Below are 18,539 nucleotides of genomic sequence, written 5' to 3'. Positions count from 1 at the left end.
TGTAAATGGACTAAAAATTGTAATTATAATTCTTGCTTTGTATTTGTTTTATATTTATAATTTTATTATGTTAAATTTAAAACCTTCTTTTTAATTAGATAGAAAAGGGAAGATGATGTGGGAAGTTATTCTACACATGTGTTGCATTTATTGGTTAATGAATAAAAGGACTTTAGCCTATCACAGGGCAGAATATAGCCAGGCTGTACAAGATATATATAGAAAGGGGAAGCAGAGTCAGGGAGATGCCATGTAGCTGCCAAAGGAAGCAGATGACAAGTGACTACCAAAGGAGGAGGACATGGTATGACTTTACTGGTAAGCTACAAAAGAGAAAGACCCTTTGAATTTCCTGAGATAGACTATAGGTAGACTAGATAGAAATTAGAATGTAAAAGGGAACCTGTGAGATTGAGGGATCCATGAACAAATGAGTTAAGTGGAGAAAGGGGAAGATGTTATGTTAGGGAAGTAACAAAAGTTTATCCTAGGGTGTCAGCTCAGCCACATTCCTGACCAGCAAGGGGCCCTGACTTCTAACAGAGGGCCATCGGAGGGGTGAGTTTGCTTCTGGCCCATGGCAGGGTTCCGGCGAGGAGGAGCTCAGACTTTCCCCGACCCCATAGACTCCCAGGTCACCCTGCAGTGCTGGCTCCAGCCTGCTAAGCTCTACCGCCTGCCATCCCAGCTTCCATCAAGGTACAAATTCCTATATGTCTCCCTTCCCCCTGGGGCCATAAAATTTCCCCAGCTCAGCTGCCTTGCACACTGGGCCTGGGCTGTAGGTGCATCCCGGAAGGAGGGAGTACCTGTGATTCAATAGCCTGCCTGAGGAAAGGTGGGCATTCTGTCAGTGAAGTCCCTGCCCAACAAGGGAACCTGACCCGGTACCAGAGATCCAATAGAGAGCATTTGAAGGAAGAGATGGACAGACACCAAGGCAAGAACTCGTCCAACAATCTGAAAAACAACATGAAAACACCAGATCCCAACGACCCTACAATAGAAGGACTGGAACACCTTAACCCAGAAGAAGTGGAAAAAGTGCCATTATGAAAGCAATAGAGTCCCTTAAACAGGACATGAATAACTCCCTTAAAGAATTGGATGAGAAGTATAACAAAAAGTTTGAAGAAATGAGTATAGAAATGGATGAGAGGTATAACAAAAAGTTTGAAGAAATAAGTAAATCCGTGAATGATACCCTGAGAAACCAAGAAAAAACAATCAAACAGGTAATGGAATCAGTTCAAGAATTGAAAATGGAAATGGAGGCAATGAAGAAAACACAAACCGAGAACCGGCTGGATATGGAAAACCTAGGTAAACAAATGGAGACTACAAAATCAAGCATAACCAATAGAATACAAGAGATAGAAGAACGAATCTCAGATTCTGAAGATACCATAGAGAAAATAAACGCTCTGGTCAAAGAAAATGGCAAATCCAACAAATTCTCTTCACAAAACGTTCAAGAAATCTGGGACACAATAAAAAAAAAACCAAATCTAAGAATAATCGGGATTGAAGAAGGAGAAGAACTGCAGATCAAAGGCCCAGAAAATATATTCAACAAAATTATAGGAGAAAACTTTCCCAATCTAAAGAACGATATTGCTACGAAGGTTCAAGAAACATATAGAACACCGAATAGACTGGATCAAAAATAACATCCCATCACCATATAACAATCAAAATACAAAACATACAGATTAAAGAAAGAATATTAAGAGCTGAAAAGGAAAAAGGTCAAGTAACTTATGAAGGTAAACCTATCAGGCTTACACCGGACTTCTCTATGGAAACCATGAAAGACAGAAGATCCTGGATAGAGGTACTGCAGAAACTAAGACACCATGGATGCAAACCCAGACTACTATACCCAGCCAAGCTATTGTTCACTATCAATGGAGAGAACAAAATATTTCAGGATAAAAATAAATTTAAACAATTCGTAGCAACGAATCCAGCCTTACAGAAAGTAATAGAAGGAAAATCGCAACCCAAGGAATCCAACATTGCCATCACTGCCTACAATAACTCAGACATCTAGCGACCCTTCACAATGACAACTCAAAGATGAGAAACACACAAACTCTACTACACACAGACACACACACCAAATAATAACCGGAATCAACAACCACTGGTCATTAATATCACTTAATATTAATGGACTCAACTCACCTATAAAAAGGCACAGACTAAGAGATTGGATACGAAAACAGGATCCAAAATTCTGCTATTTACAAGAAACACACCTCAACCACAAAGATAGACATCTACTCAGAGTAAAGGGTTGGGAAAAGGTTTTCCAAGCAAATGGACCTAAGAAACAAGTGGGGGTGGCCATTCTAATATCTAACAAAATTGACTTCAAACTAAAATCAATCAGAAGAGATGGAGATGGACATTTCATACTCATAACAGGAACAATTCATCAGGAGGAAGTCTCAATCCTGAATATCTATGCCCCTAATATAAAAGCACCCACTTATGTAAAAGAAAAACTTTTAGAACTCAAGGCAGTCATCAAACCACACACACTAATATTAGGAGACTTCAACACACCTCTCTCACCAATGGACAGGTCAATCAAACAGAAACTCAACAGAGAAATAAGAGAATTACTAGAGGTAATGAATCAAATGGACTTAACAGATATCTATAGAACATTCCACCCAAATAGGAAAGAATATACCTTCTTCTCTGCAGCTCATGGAACCTTCTCGAAAATTGACCACATACTCGGTAACAAAGCAAACTTACACAGATACAAAAAAATATTAGTAACCACCTGTGTCTTGTCGGATCACCATGGAATAAAGTTAGAATTAAATAATAAGTCGAACACCAGAAAGCCTACAAACGCGTGGAAGTTGAACAGTCAACTACTAAATCACCCCTGGGTCAAGGAAGAAATAAAGAAAGAAATTAAAGTCTTCCTTGAATTTAATGAAAATAAAGAAACAACATACTCAAACCTATGGGACACTATGAAAGCAGTGCTAAGAGGAAAGTTCATAGCACTAAGTGCACAATTAAAGAAAACGGAGAAAGCACATATTGGGGACTTAACAGCACACCTGAAAGCTCTGGGAATAAAAGAAGCAGACTCTTCCAGGAGGAGTAGAAGACTGGAAATAATCAAACTGAGGGCTGAAATCAACAAAACAGAAACACAGAAAACAATCCAAAGAATCAATGAATCAAAAAGCTGGTTCTTGGAGAAAATCAACAAGATTGACAAACCCCTAGCCAAACTAATCAAACAGCAGAGAGAGAACACTCAAATTAATAAGATCAGAAATGAAAAGGGGGACATAACCACAGACACAGAGGAAATTCAGAGAATCATTAGATCTTACTACGAAAGTTTATATGCCACAAAGTTGGAAAATGTACAAGAAATGGATTGGTTTTTAGATAAATACCATTTACCAAAGTTAAATCAAGACCAGGTGAACAATCTAAATAGACCTGTTAGTCGCGAAGAATTAGAAGCTATTATCAAAAACCTCCCAACCAAAAAAAGCCCAGGGCCAGATGATTTCAATGCAGAATTCTACCAGAACTTCCAAGAAGAGCTGATACCTATACTCCTTAAGATATTTCACAATATAGAGACAGAAGAGTCATTGCCAAACTCTTTTTATGAATCTACAGTTACCGTGATACCAAAACCACACAAAGACACAACCAAGAAAGAGAATTACAGGCCAATCTCACTCATGAACATTGACGCAAAAATTCTCAACAAAATCCTGGCAAACCGATTCCACGAACACATTAGAAAAATTATCCATTATGATCAAGTAGGCTTCATCCCAGAGATGCATGGCTTGTTCAACATACACAAATCTATCAATGTAATCCATCATATAAATAAACTGAAAGAAAAAAACATATGATCATCTCATTAGATGCTGAAAAAGCATTTGACAAAATCCAACATCCCTTTATGATAAAGGTGTTGAAGAGATTGGGGATACAAGGATCATCCCTAAATATAATAAAACCTATTACAGCAAGCCGATAGCTAACATCAAGCTGAACGGAGAGAAACTCGAAGCCATTCCACTAAAATCAGGAACACGACAAGGCTGTCCACTCTCCCCATACCTCTTCAATATAGTGCTAGAAGTTCTAGCAATAGCAATATGACAACATAAGGGGATCAAGGGGATTCGAATTGGAAAGGAAGAAGTAAAACTCTCGTTATTTGCAGACGATATGATAGTATACATGAGCGTCCCCAAAAACTCTACCAAAGAACTTCTACAGCTGATAAACACTTTTAGTAACATGGCAGGATACAAGATCAACTCCAAAAAATCAGTTGCCCTCCTATACACAAAGGATAAAGAAGCAGGGAGGGAAATCAGAGAAACTTCACCTTTCACGATAGCCACAAATAGCATAAAATATTTTGGGATAACTCTGACCAAGGAAGTGAAAGACCTATTTGACAAGAACTTTAAGTATTTGAAGAAAGAAATTGAGGAGGATACCAGAAAATGGAAATATCTCCCTTGCTCTTGGATTGGGAGGATCAACATAGTAAAAATGGCAATTCTACCAAGAGCAATCTATAGATTCAATGCAATCCCCATCAAAATTCCATCAAACTTCTTCACAGACTTTGAGAGAATAATAATTAATTTTATATGGAAAAACAAAAAACCCAGGATAGCCAAAACAATCTTATATAATAAAGGAACTTCTGGAGGTATAAGCATCCCTGACTTCAAACTCTATTACAGAGCGACAGTATTGAAAACAGCTTGGTACTGGCATAAGAACAGAAAAGTCGACCTATGGAATCAAATAGAAGACCCAGATATTAACCCACAAACCTATGAACACTTGATTTTTGACAAGGGGGCTAAAGGTATGCAATGGAAGAAGGAAAGCATCTTTAACAAATGGTGGAGAATGAAAGTAGATCCATATCTATCACCATGCACAAAAATCAAGTCCAAATGGATTAAAGACCTCAACATCAATCTGACCACTTTGAACCAGATAGAAGAGAAAGTGGGAAGAAGTCTACAAGACATAGGCACAGGAGACCACTTCCTAGGTAGAACCCCAGTAGCACAGACAATAAGAGAATCAATGAATAAATGGGACCTACTGAAACTGAGAAGCTTCTGTAAGGCAAAGGACACCGGCAGTAAAACAAAAAGGCTTCCTTCTGACTGGGAGAAGATCTTCACCAACCCCTCATCAGACAAAGGCCTGATCTCCAAAATGTACAAAGAATTCAAGAAACTAGACACTAAAACTCTAATTAACCCAAATGAAAAATGGGGTGCTGATCTGAACAGAGAATTCTCAACAGAAGAACTTCGAATGGCCAAAAGACACTTAAGGTCATGCTCAACATCCTTAGCAATCAGGGAAATGCAAATCAAAACAACTATGAGATACCATTTTATACCGGTCAGATTAGCTAAAGTCAAGAACACCAATGATAGCCTATGCTGGAGAGGATGTGGAATGAGGGGAACACTCATCCATTGTTGGTGGGAATGCAAACTTGTGCAGCCACTGTGGAAATCAGTGTGGCGGTTTCTCAGGAAACTGGAAGTCAACCTCCCTCAAGACCCAGCAATTCCACTCTTGGGAATATACCCAAGAGATGCCCTATCATACCACAAAAGCATTTGTTCAACTATGTTCATAGCAGCACTATTTGTAATAGCCAGAACCTGGAAACAACCTAGGTGCCCCTCAATAGAAGAATGGTTAAAGAAGGTGTGGAATATATAAACATTAGAGTTTTACTCAGCGGTAAAAAACAATGACATCTTGAATTTTGCATGCAAATGGATGGACATAGAAAACGCTTTACTGAGTGAGGTAACCCAGACCCAAAAAGAGGAATATGGTATGTATTCACTCATAAGTGGATTCTAGCTATAATTAACGGTCTTTGAGCCTATTATTCGTGATCCTAGAGAAGCTAAATAAGAAGGTGAACCTGAAGAAAATCATGTAGTTTTCCTCCTGGAGATTGGAAATAGACAAGAGTCCCAGGTAACCTCAGGTGCATGGGGGGGTGGGAGGGTTGTTGGAAGGGGAGAGGGTTAGAGAGAAGGGAGTAGGGGAGGAATGGGGAATGCTTTGGGGACTGGGATGCGGGGCTAGGAAGGATGGATATGGGATCAGGGAAGAATATATCTCAACTAAGGGAGTCATTTTAGGGTTTACAAGAGACTTGATTATAAATGGGATCCTAAGTTCAAGGAGAGATTCCCAGATTGTTCTCTGGACAGAGGAGAGGGTGCCTGAACCGGCCTTGGCCCATAACCATACTGATGAATATTTTGCTTATCACCATAGAGCCTTCATCTGGCGATGGATGGAGATAGAGACAGAGACTCACATTGGAACACTGGACTTAACTCCCTAGGTCCAAACGAGAAGCAGAAGGAAAGAGAACGTGAGCAAAGAAGGCAAGGCCAGAGGGAACCTTCATCCGACGATGGATGGCGATACAGACGGAGACCCACATTGGAGCACCGGACTGAGTTCCCCAAGGTTCAAATGAGGAGCAGAAGAAGGAAGAACATGAAAAAGGAAATCAGGACCGCGAGGGGTGCGATCACCCACTGATATAAGGGGAATGATCTAATGAGAGTTCACCAAGGCCAGTTGGACTGGGATTGAACGAGCACGTGATCCAACCAGATTCTCTGAATGTGGCCGGATTCTCTGAATGTGGCTGGCCTGGAGTCTTTCTGAAAAGCCATTGACAATGACACTGGGACTTGTTTCCTTTGCATATACTGGATTTTTGGGATCCAGTCTGTTTGGATACTTACCTCCCTGGACCTGGAGGGAGGGGGAGGAACTTGAACTTCCCACAGGGCAGGGAACCCTGACTGCTCTTAGGGATGGAGAGGGAGGAGGAGTGGGAGTGGGGGGAGTAGGAGGGTGTTGGGAGGAGGGGCGGATATGGAAACTTTTATAATTTAATAAACTTTGAAAAAAAAAGTTTATCCTATTTTAGGCAAAATTTTAGGGACCAGCAAGATATGGAAAAGTGGGTCCAATGGAGTCATTTATAGAGCCTAAATCTTGTTCTGCACAGACATGGCTAGCAACTCTGTGAATATTGCACCATTGCTAATGACAAGTGGAGAGGAGAGGCAGGAAATATAATAAATATTAAATTTATAGCTATTGAATGAAAGGTATAAGGGGAAAAATGAAAATTACTGCCAAAGTTTTTTCTTTGACCAAATGGAAACAAAGGATTGTATTCTCTCATGCAACAATGATGGCGGGGAGTACAGAGTGTTTCTGGAGTTGTCCAACAGATACCAGGAGTGTAGTGTGGGCTTTAGATAAGGTAAATAAGTACAGATAATTTGAAAAGCTATTTCCCAGATTATGTTCTCTCGAAACAAAGCCTGTGGCAGAGGTTGTACTCAAATACTTACATTCAAAGGCGACATATTGGGCAGAGAAAAAGCTGAGAATTGAGACCTAAGAGTTTGTGAGGCAGCCCAAATGAAAAAGAAACAGTATATGTAGTGACAAGGCTTAATCTCTGTAGATAGAAGAGATTAGAAAAACTGCAGCTTCCTTTTTGGATATTCACATTATTAAAACAAATAGGTAAACAGAGAAATGCAGCTAAAGTAACATAGTTAACGGGATATAGGCGGAGGAAGTAGACCACTGGGTATGTGACTTTAACAGTCTTACCTAATGCTTCTTACTGTTTCACTTTCTGTTTTCTCTCTTCCACAAAGTTAAAATCTCATCCATTGCATCCACAATGATGAAGTTCTTCCCAAAAACATAGGTCAGCTAGTCATGGGCTGTACCTTCTGTAACCAAGAGCCCAAACACACCTCCATTCTTTAAATTATTTAGATCAGGCATTTTCTACCAGCAATGAGAACAGTAGCCAATCATTTATTCCTCCAGGTTCTAGGGGCTGCAGACAATCCATATTGTTTCTTAGCTTGTATCAGCCCTCAAGGCTCTGTCTCCAAGCCTTTATGCTCTCCTGGGGGGTCTCCCCTTAGGAAAAATGTCACATGTGGTTCCATTATAGAATGATCTCATTACAACACCTATATTTTAGTGGCAAGTGGATACATTTTTATTCTGAATGGGGTCAAATTTTGATTAGGGGTGGATATTAAATTTGAAGGTCAAACCCAACAGTAATAGTTTAATGTTCCTAAACTATATTTTTGTCAATACTTAGATTGAATATTGATTGATTATAAGTTTGGGTTTTTTTGGAATTTGGGATATTTTACAATATCTTCATATTACAAAATTTTACAGAATATGCTTTTATGCAATCACCAGAGTTAAGTGACAGCTTTCTCTTTTATCACTTATTGTAAGCTTTATGTCCTATTTACACTTTTATTAGTTCACTTCATTGCATATCTTGAAAGGTATTAATAAAGATATACTCATTTAAATATTTTATATATAGATATTAATCATATAATATAATAATATCCTTTTCTCATCTCTTTCCGATAGACCTGTTAGATACCTTTCTTCATCCAAATTAATTCTGATTTCATTATATATACATAATAAATATCTATCTGTGTATATATAGTGTGTGAAATTAATATATACATGTATGCATCTATGTATATATCTAGGATCCATATATAAAATAAAATATGTAATACCTGTTAGAATGTCTGAGTCTGGCTAATTTACTTAATATTTTGCCCTCCAGTTCCATCCATCTTGCAAAGATCATAATTTCATTTGTCTTTCTTTTTAAGATTTATTTTTATTTTATTGTGAACATCTTGTCTACAAGTATGTATATGCAACATATTCCTGTTTAGTGCCTATTGAAGCTAGAGGAAGAAGATGTTGGATACCCTACAACTTCAGATATCTGAAGGTGCAGATAGTTGCAAGTCTCACCTGGAAATAAAAGCCAGCTCCTCAGAAAGAGTAGCAAGAACTCTTAACAGCTGTGCCATATCTCTAGCGTTGTCCTTGGTACTGTTCTGTTGTCATGCTGAAACACCATGACCAAGGCAGCTAGCTTATAAAAGAAAGTGTGTAATTGGTGCCTGGCATTCAATATCCGAGGGTTAGTTCATGATCATCCTGACAGGAAGCTTGAAAGTTGTCAATCAGGAATGGTTGCAGGCAAAGAGTTAGCGACGGGCCTGGCATGAGCTTTTTAAAACCTAAAGCCTACCTACCCCTTGTGTCACACCTCCTCCAACAAGGTCATACCTATTCCGACAAGGTCATACCTACTCCAATAAGGCCACACCTCCTAATGTTTTTCCAGTTTCACTAAATACCAAGCATTCAAATATATGAGTCAGTGGGAAATATTCTAATTCAAACTACCAAAAGAAAATCCCATTATAATTCTTCTTTATTGCTGAAAATACACACTCCATTGAACATATAAATCATATTTCTTTTTCATTTCTACCAGTGAAGGACACCTATGTTGATTCCCTATCTTGGCTACTTTTAATAATGCATCAGTAAGTCTGGGTGCTTTTGTGGGAGCTTGACTTAAATTACTTTGGGTTTATACCCTGAAATTTTCTATTCTTTCTGAAGAAAATAATGTCAGTTTCTCTCTTGCAGGTCAGTGTCATGAAAACTATATACGTAATTACTGTTTTGCATTACTTAGTTAAGTAATATGTCAACTGTTATAACTAAATAATCCTCAAATTACATTGATAACCTATATGTTAAATATAATCCATCCATAGTTATGTAGACATAAAAAATTAATTATAAACTGAACTTGTGGAACACTGTAAGCCTTATGAATGGATGAACAAAGAATACTTTTAACTGGACCACTTCACAAGAAAAATACAAAATTCAATTAATACATTTTAAATGTTCACATAAACTACATAAATTTTAAACATTATATTTTCAGTCAAAGTTTGTGTTATAATATTTATAGCTACATACCCTTGTCCCATGAGCCTTTGGAATATGGGTAAAAGCCTAAGGAGTGTATTGAATTTAATTACCAATATTTACATGGCAACATTTTTGTCAGAAGCTTGGAGAATTATGAAGTTGTTACATCCTTTGAAGATAAATTTGCTTCATAGTCAAACATTTGGTACTATGTTGGAAACTCTACTGTATCCATAGTTACAGCATGGAACTTGCCCTTGCCTCTTTGCTTGTAATAATACACTAAAGGCAACATTAGAAAATAATTTTCACTGAATATACACTCATATAAATATGATCTTGACTTCCCTGACAAACTGTATGAAACAAAATACATGGGAAGGAATTTTCTTAAAATAAAAATGAGTAATAATACTTTATATCCTAAATATTCTTCTCAATGAAACTGAGTGGAGAGGTAGCAAAACAGTACTTGGCTTGTAGAATTGGTCTTTCTGCATTCCATTATTTTAATTTAATTTATGCTGCCATAAGTCAGTGAGATTTTTATGTCAGTCACTTTCTGAAAATTAAGATATACATTGTTGATGCAGGAATCAGTCACCTATTTTGACTACTGATGTAATCTTTAAGCAATATTCTTTCTAAGATAGGTTTTCCTCTTTTTCCACACCTTGAAATTGTGGGTAAACAATATATGTCTTCTGTTACAACTTCATTCTCAACATGTCTATCATTACTGAAGTCCTCATCCTTTCTAGTTGTTTAGTCAATATTGGGTTTTGAATGTTTCATACATTGAGGGCTTATACATTGATCATACCCATCCACTTCATTCCAACTCTCTTTAGTACCTGCTGTCCCTTCTCTCTCTTTACTTCACATCCTATTTTCATTGTTTGCAGTTACTCTTGACTTCTAGTTAGGGCTTCCAATATGCACATGGATGCATGGCCAACTACTGGGGAATGAACAACCTAACAACATGCAAATTCCTCAACAGTCATCAACTGCCAATACTTTATCTGATAGACCCCAAGTCTCAGGAATCCCAGCCGTACTATAACTTTATGGGATTCTTTATGTGGGTCTTTGGTAAGTAAACACAGTTCTTACCTAAGTCAATGGGTGCAAAATTCATGTCAAGTCCGAAAGGCAGTGTCTGCAGCTTTTCTCCCCGTTAGCTGCCTCTTACATCGTCTATACGCACGTCAGCAACGTTCTCCAAGGCTGATAGATGACTGGTTCTCAGCTGAGCACTTGGTGTTATTTATCCTTTTACACTTCAGTAAGTTATGTCTCTGAATAAACTCTTATCCACTATCAAATGAAGTATCTCTAAGCAAAGTCCAGAGCAGCACACATTTATGGTATAAATGTAGGTTTTAAAATGCAGTTTGACAGATGCCCATTCCCCCCTTATAGGTCTTCCTAGCACAGGATGTGTCCAGGTTTACTATATACCACACCAGGCATGAAATCCTTCCTGAAGCACAGGCTCCCTACCCAATTAGAGAACAATTGCTTCTCTGCAAAGCCATCAGTCCACTATTGCACAAGCTTCACTATTGTTTTTGTCTGGAAAGTCAGAGCTATAGAATGCAGGCTACAGTACTGAGTAGGACAATTGATGTTCATCTTTTCCACTAGCCTTTTGACACTAGGAAAGGGGAAAGGTAGACAGCAAGGAGAGTTACCTGGTCAGTTTGAGGTTGACTTTTCCGTGTCCTGCATCCAAAGTGAATGCCAATAGTGCCCTGCCATGAAGATATTTGGAGGAACTAGAGTGATAGTGGTAGCCTATGTTGTTTGAGTTACTTATATAGTCTTTCTGACTAATAATTTATAGGGTTATATTCAGGGACAGGCACTGAGATTTTATTTTAATAACCTATGTCTTCTAGAAGCAGTAATGTTAACACATGCATACTTTTCAACCCCTCACATACTTTCACATAAATTTATACTTTATATAAAATTTTACAAATGTAATTTGTAAATTAGCTTACAAAATAGTGGATTTTCATAGGCTTCTTTGTGTATTGTTAGTTTTAGATATACTACCCCATCTTCTCTAGTCCTAGTCCCCTATCCACACTGAAACCCTTAACCATGAGTATTTTTCTTTTTTCCCTTCATGTCACCTATGTGTTTCTGTCCCCCTCTAACTGATTTTTTCTGTGGGGTGAAGTATCTAACATTTCTATATTGCTTTTTCATGCACCGTTCATTTGGGTTGAGCTTTCTATCAGCAATTCATTGTTTTCATCTCTCGTTCTTCTCTATGACTTCAGATTTCTTTCAGAGCGTTCGACCTCTCATTTTACCATATCTTTCATTTTATGTGTATGTCACTATCCTCACTCACCACACAGCAACGACTAGTATTCCTTTTCAATGTGACAATCTAGAACCACTTGAGAGACAGATCTCTGGAGTATGGAAGATTCCTTAATTGCTTTACCGATGTGGGACTGGAATACTGCTCTGTATCTGTGGGAAAGGTGTACTGAAAAGTAGCATGCGTTCCTGGTTCTCTGTTTCCTGATTGTGGCTAAGAGCAACCAGTTCACATGGTCTTGGCTTCCCTGCAATCATGAACTGTATCCTTGACCTGTGAACCAAAGTTGCTTTTATTAGTTTTACATCACAGCGATGGGGAAAAGAAATCACGACATGCTCAGAATGGTGGTAGGAGAATGTGCCTGGCCTCGATCAAGCAGTGTTCTGGAAATAAAGACAGTATGTAATGAGGATGCATTTTAAACCACATTTACCACATTTTGTTCACCTTGTGGGAAAATAACGAGTCGATTGCAGAATACTTGTTCCAATTTGCTCTTCTTAGAAACAAGCATATAAATGAGAACAAACAAAACCCAGAGAGAGATCTTCTTCCACAGTCAGTAGCTGAGGGGTTTTATGATGGACTTTGTGGTTCCATCAGGCAGGTGTCAATTCAGAATCTGACTGAAGCTTTTGTAGCATGAAAGTTCTTGTTAAACATTAGAACATGCCCTCTCCTTACAAGAGTCTTACCTATTTCTGCCAGAAATCATCCCCTGACTTCAGAGGCTACTAATTTAAACACACCCATCATCTGTTGCAAGGAAATGTCTTATAAACAGGTTCAACGTGGTTGTTCCTTAATGAAAAAGAAATATAGTCTCTGTATGTCTTCATTCTCCTGGGCTGAAGAGATTACATTCTCAATTTAAAACCAAACACTATTATCAATATCCCTTGGAAATTCTACTTAATTAAAATGCTCTAGTCATAAAACCTGTCAAATAAAAACTTCCTTCAGTTTCTCAATTAACTTCATTTAATTAGAATTATATAATATGGAAAGGATCTGTTTGCAGCTTATCTTAATCAAAGAGATTGTGGTTTGGTCAAGATAAACAGAACATTAGAAAAAGTAATGGATACCAATGAAATCAAGCATTCCACTTTCCAAATTAAGCCAGTGTTTAGCTGATACAAGGAAGGGAAAAGCTGTACTTAGTCTGTTTCTTGTGATTGCATTCCTTGACTCCTATTTGCTACACCTGACTGCCTTTAGACAGTGGTTAAGAGCTGCCCTATGTAGCTTCATGTTTTCACAGACCTCAGACCTCCACGTTCATGTCTATGTGGAGGCCATAGGACAACAGCTGGGGTCATTCCTCAAACATTGCTCATATCCTCTCTCTCTCTCTCTCTCTCTCTCTCTCTCTCTCTCTCTCTCTCTCTCTCTCTCTTTCTCTCTGACCTGGACCTTATCACATAGGCCAGGATGACTGGCAAATGATCTCCGGGGGTCCTACTGTCTGATTTACAGTGCTATCCTGGCATTACTAGGACATACATTATCTTACAGCCCTTTTCAAATGAACCTTGGGGACCAAACTCAGGTCTGCATCCTGGAAAGTCAAGCATTATGTGTACTAAGCTAAGCACTATGTATACTAAGCTATCATTCTAGTCTGCTACTGACCTTTGCATGTACAAATGACTTAGAGTTTCTGACCCACAGAAGAAGTCTATTCTACTTCTGCAAGAATCTTTAGATCCTTATGTCAGTATCTATCCTGAATTCATGTTCAACAGTCCTCAAAAGGCCATCATGCTTTTTCCATTGCTGTGGGTTGAACAGAGTGGTGCAGAATCTATATAGTGAAACCTTAAATTCATCATCAGAAATTTATCCTTTGGCAGAGCTTTTTCTTTATCAGATGCCTGTAGCTAAATGGGATGGGTACTGAAGTAGGATGGGCTATGACTCAAGCTTGTGGCCTTGCAGAAGTGAATATGTGGTTCCAGACACAAATAGAAAACCCCAAGGAGAAGACATTTCTGGACAAAGGCAATAGGATGGTAGTACTTACCAGAGGCTAGGGGACAGGCACTCATGGACGTTCCCTCGCAGACGCTTGAAAGAAGCCAGTTCTAGCAGGAGGCTGGTTTCAGGGTAGAGTCTTCTGAAGAAATGACACATTTTCTTATTTACTTTTTTCCCCTAAATCATCTGTTTGTTTTCCAGCAGCTTGAGAAAGCTAACGCAGCCAATATACATTGCGTGTCTGCAGAGCCCCAAGGAAGCATTACCAAGTTCTCCACCTCCTGGGGACACAGGATCCCCTACAGTCCATGGAGTTCAGCTCAGAAAAATAGCCCAGGTGGATAAGTTGAGTAAGGATTTTTGATGTTTTCACCCTGCCTTTCTCATCATTGTCTTTTTCTGACTTCCTGCATCCTACTGTGCTCACTCTATAGGCCATGTTCATTAGTGCCCTAGTGAACTCCCACTGCCGCCATAGGTAACTATGCCTTGTTATTTTTGTAACAGGGAGTGGACAAGCCTTCTTTGATGATGCTATTCCAATCTAACTTCGTAATTACTTCTTTTGCTATAAGGGTAACTGGAGACTGCTGAGCTTTTGTGTCCTGGTCACCCTGTCCTGAGTAATCACACAGAAACTTATATTAATTACAAACTGTTTGGCCTATTAGCTCAGGCTTTTTTTTAACAAACTCTTTTAACTTAAATTAACCCATTTCTATTATTCTATATTTTACCACAAGACCCATGAGTTTGTGGCTTTTTATCTCACATCTTGCTTCCCCAGCAGCTGGTGGCACATCCCTGATTTTGTCTTCCTTTTGTCTGTATCTCTGCTTGGTTTTCCAACCTAACTATATTCCAACCTGCCATAGGCCAAAACAGCTTCTTTATTAACCAATGATAATAAAACATATTCACGGCATATCAGCACAGCATATCCCACAGCACATCAGCCTTGTCTTGAATTATAGAATCATTTGGAGGGAGGAAAAGAAAAGGAGAATGTTGAAAATACATTATAATCTCAAAAATAAAATTTTAAAAATGGAGCTATAGTATAATGCTTTTGGATGTTGGTGTCCCTACCTCCAGTTCACTGCTTGATTGATAATTATTGTGTCTTTCCTGTGCTTAACCAATCACCAGCAACTCCGTGTTATACTTCATTTCCACCCAGCACATCAATCTCATCCCATGAGACTTTGCATTTCTTACAACCTTTGTGGCACAGCTTTAAAGTATACAGAAGAGCAGGCACCATTAAGGGTGTAAAAATCTCCAAATCCTTTATCTAAGCTGTGAGATGTCGTACCCCCATTTTCACTTGTTACATGACTGGAATCCAACTTTCCATTCGCCTAGGATACAATATAGGGTTTGATCCCTAAGGAAATTAAATGTACAGATTTTCCAAAAGTGTGTATGTTTATACTTGTTCAAAGAGTTTTTGATTAGATTATTTTCAAATATGCTAAGCAAAGTTGACTATAGACATGACATATGAATATATCCAGGTTCTCTACTGTCCTGTGTTCACTCTGTTTATAAAAATATTTAAAAAAAAACATTGACAAATTTATGTTTCAAAAGCACATACTGAGGTGAGTAGAATTGGAAAACTTCTGAAATTTATTTTCTCAAACTTCAATCAGGTAAAGATAAATGTTTAAAATTTTGAAAAATAAAAAGGCATAAAATTGTCCGAGTGTCATAATTTATGTCATATTATCCCTAGCAGATTTAAAATGATACCCAAATATTTTCTTTTTAAAATATAATGTTTTGTTTTCTGAGAATTGAATATATGCACAAACATATTTTGATCATATTCAAACTTTACCTCTTCTTAAATCTTCCTAGATCCATTCCCACCAACCACCTCACCCACTTTCTGTCTTCTTTTTCAATATTTTTATACCCAGGTAAGTCTAATTTTTGTTGCTCATATACCCACAGATGTGGAGCATGGTCCACCTACTAGTGGTCACACCATTAAAGAAAACTGATTCCCCTTCCTCCAGGAGCCAGCTCCTCAACAAGTGTTGAGGGTGAATGAACCCCGACCACTTTCTGCTGAAATGTTGGCTGGCTTTGTCTGATGTAGAAAATCACAACTGCTGTTCATGAGCAGAGTGGAGTTATCACTGGCTCTCCTTGTCCTTCCACCCCTCTGTCTTTTTCTAATGTTCATTACCATCATTACCACATAACCATGCAGGGCAGACATATTTACCCATTTGTAATATGAAAACTTGGCATCAAGACTCAGTTCTTCAAAACCAATTACTCCCCTAACTAATTGTTTCTTTTTGATCTGTGCTGGGACCATTTGGAGTCCTGGCCCCCAGCTGCTCTTCGCTGCTAGAGATCTTTACTTTCCTTCTGATTTGAGTTACTGAAAGCTGTGTCAAAGTTGTTTACCAGCTCTGCTTCACAAGCACGTGTTGCCTTGGTCTTGAGGATCAGAGGATAAGGTTTTCACCTGTTGGCCCACCTGACTGTTGGATCTATAAGCCTCCATGGTGCTATTGAATAAAGGGCTTCTTACCAGTGACTAGAGGTCCGTGTCTCTGTCTCTCTGTGTGTGTTTGTGTGTTTCAATCTCTAGCCCCTTGCCCGAAGCTCACAAACTGTATGGTAGAGCGTAGAGCGCAGAGCACAGACAGGCGTTGTGCCCTGCAGCTCTGTCTTCTCTCATCCTTTGATAATTTGCTTCTGTGGTATTTTTTATTACTCCATATGATAACATTGATAAGATACACTTTAGCCTCTTGTTCAATGGAGACAACTCCTTCTTTGAGACATACAAAAACAACCAATAGTTTAAAGTCTTGGTTTCTATCTTTTTGGTATTATAATGATATTGCATTATTTTCCCCATGTCTTTTTTTCCATTCTCTCCCCATACCCCCCCTTTCCTTACTCTGTCAAATTCATGGCCTCTTTAATCATTCTTAAACATACACACATACATACACATATATATGTGTGTATATATGTATATGTGTATATATATTAATAAGTAGTATATCTATTGTATATAATATATGTATTAGTCAGAAATATATATTCTTTAATAAGTAAATACCTACTTAGTTTATATAATGTGATTTATAAGTATGTGTTTTCAGAGCTAACAATTTGGTATTGGATAACTAATTGTTATGTTATTCCCTGTGGAAGAACATTTCACTCACCCATAGAAGCCCTGAGTTTCCTGTACCATTTTTGTCTAGGACTGAGGCTTCTTGGACCTTCCCCCATCACATTGACATGTCTATTTGTGTCCTTCCTGTTCCATTCATGTTTAGCCTGCCATGTTGGTGAGACTTTATGATATAGCTTCTCACACTTGTAGGAGAAACATTATTACAGCCAACTTCCTGTTCTTCTGCCTCTTACAATCTTTCTGCTCTCTATCTTCTGAAATGATTGCTGACCCTCAGGGCAGAAGTTGTGCTGCAGGTGTACCAGTTGAGACTGAACTCACACCTCTGCGTCTTGATCAGTTGTACTGTTTTGTAATGGTCTCTATCTATAGCCAATAGAAGTTTCTTTGATGAGGAGTGAGAACTATATTCATCTTTGGATAAAAGTATAAAAGTTAAAAATTAATTTCAGAATTATGTTGGTTTAGTAAAATTATGTTGTAGGCTCTCCTTGAAGATCCGTGGACTCACTAGCCCTGGGTAGTGAGCTGGGTTTATAATACCAATCATGATTTTTTCTCTTCTTGAGATTATCTTATGTCCTATTAGAGGGCTTTAGTTAATTCCAAGGTATGTGTGCTCTCTTATGTAAGCTACTATGAGCTACTGTTCATTGTTGTGGTTTCACAGGCATGATAGTTGAGGAGGACTATTAGTTGTTTCCCTTCACTGGAAGCTTGCATCCCATCTTCTGGTACCATGAAAGCTAGTCCCGAGGGATTAAGATTTCAGAACACATCTATCATTGGTCTTCTGGGTCCTGTGACTGAGGTTCATGACATCATTAGCAATGTCTAATCTTCCACCTCATGGAAGCAACCAAAGTCAGTAGCAATACCCTCTAATGTTGAGAGTCTCTTAGAAAAACCTGACCAACAATTCAAAAGAGTGTTTCTTGGGCTTTCGTTGGAGTTTTTGTTACATAGAGTATGGTTCTTGCTGGGAAGCATTGTCAACCCAGATGGAAAAATTTGTTTAAGCTGTATATGCACATAAAGACTTGCATGTATTTTAAGTTTAGATCTATAGTTAATAGTATGACTTCTTATGATACTTCCATACATCCTTACTCTTGTGTTAATCTTCTTCCTACT

At 38.3% G+C, this 18,539-nt stretch overlaps 1 protein-coding gene across 4 annotated transcripts in view; it reads right to left on the bottom strand.

The window, feature by feature from the left end:
• LOC125390434 (uncharacterized) overlaps positions 1 to 18,539 on the bottom strand; it is a 53,500-nt gene that overhangs the window by 14,789 nt on the left and 20,172 nt on the right. For all 4 annotated transcript variants that reach the window (XM_087895887.1, XM_087895890.1, XM_087895888.1 and 1 more), the window contains one exon: positions 14,280 to 14,372. In XM_087895887.1, coding sequence (XP_087752013.1) covers positions 14,280 to 14,372 — 93 coding nt within the window. The remainder of the gene's footprint in view (positions 1 to 14,279; positions 14,373 to 18,539) is intronic.

The sequence above is a fragment of the Myodes glareolus genome, chromosome 13, assembly GCF_982192425.1.
Source record: "Myodes glareolus chromosome 13, mMyoGla1.1, whole genome shotgun sequence".
Classification (NCBI taxonomy): Eukaryota; Metazoa; Chordata; class Mammalia; order Rodentia; family Cricetidae; genus Myodes; species Myodes glareolus.
Note: the sequence above shows the minus strand (reverse complement) of the source record. Positions and strands in the feature narration are given on the sequence as shown.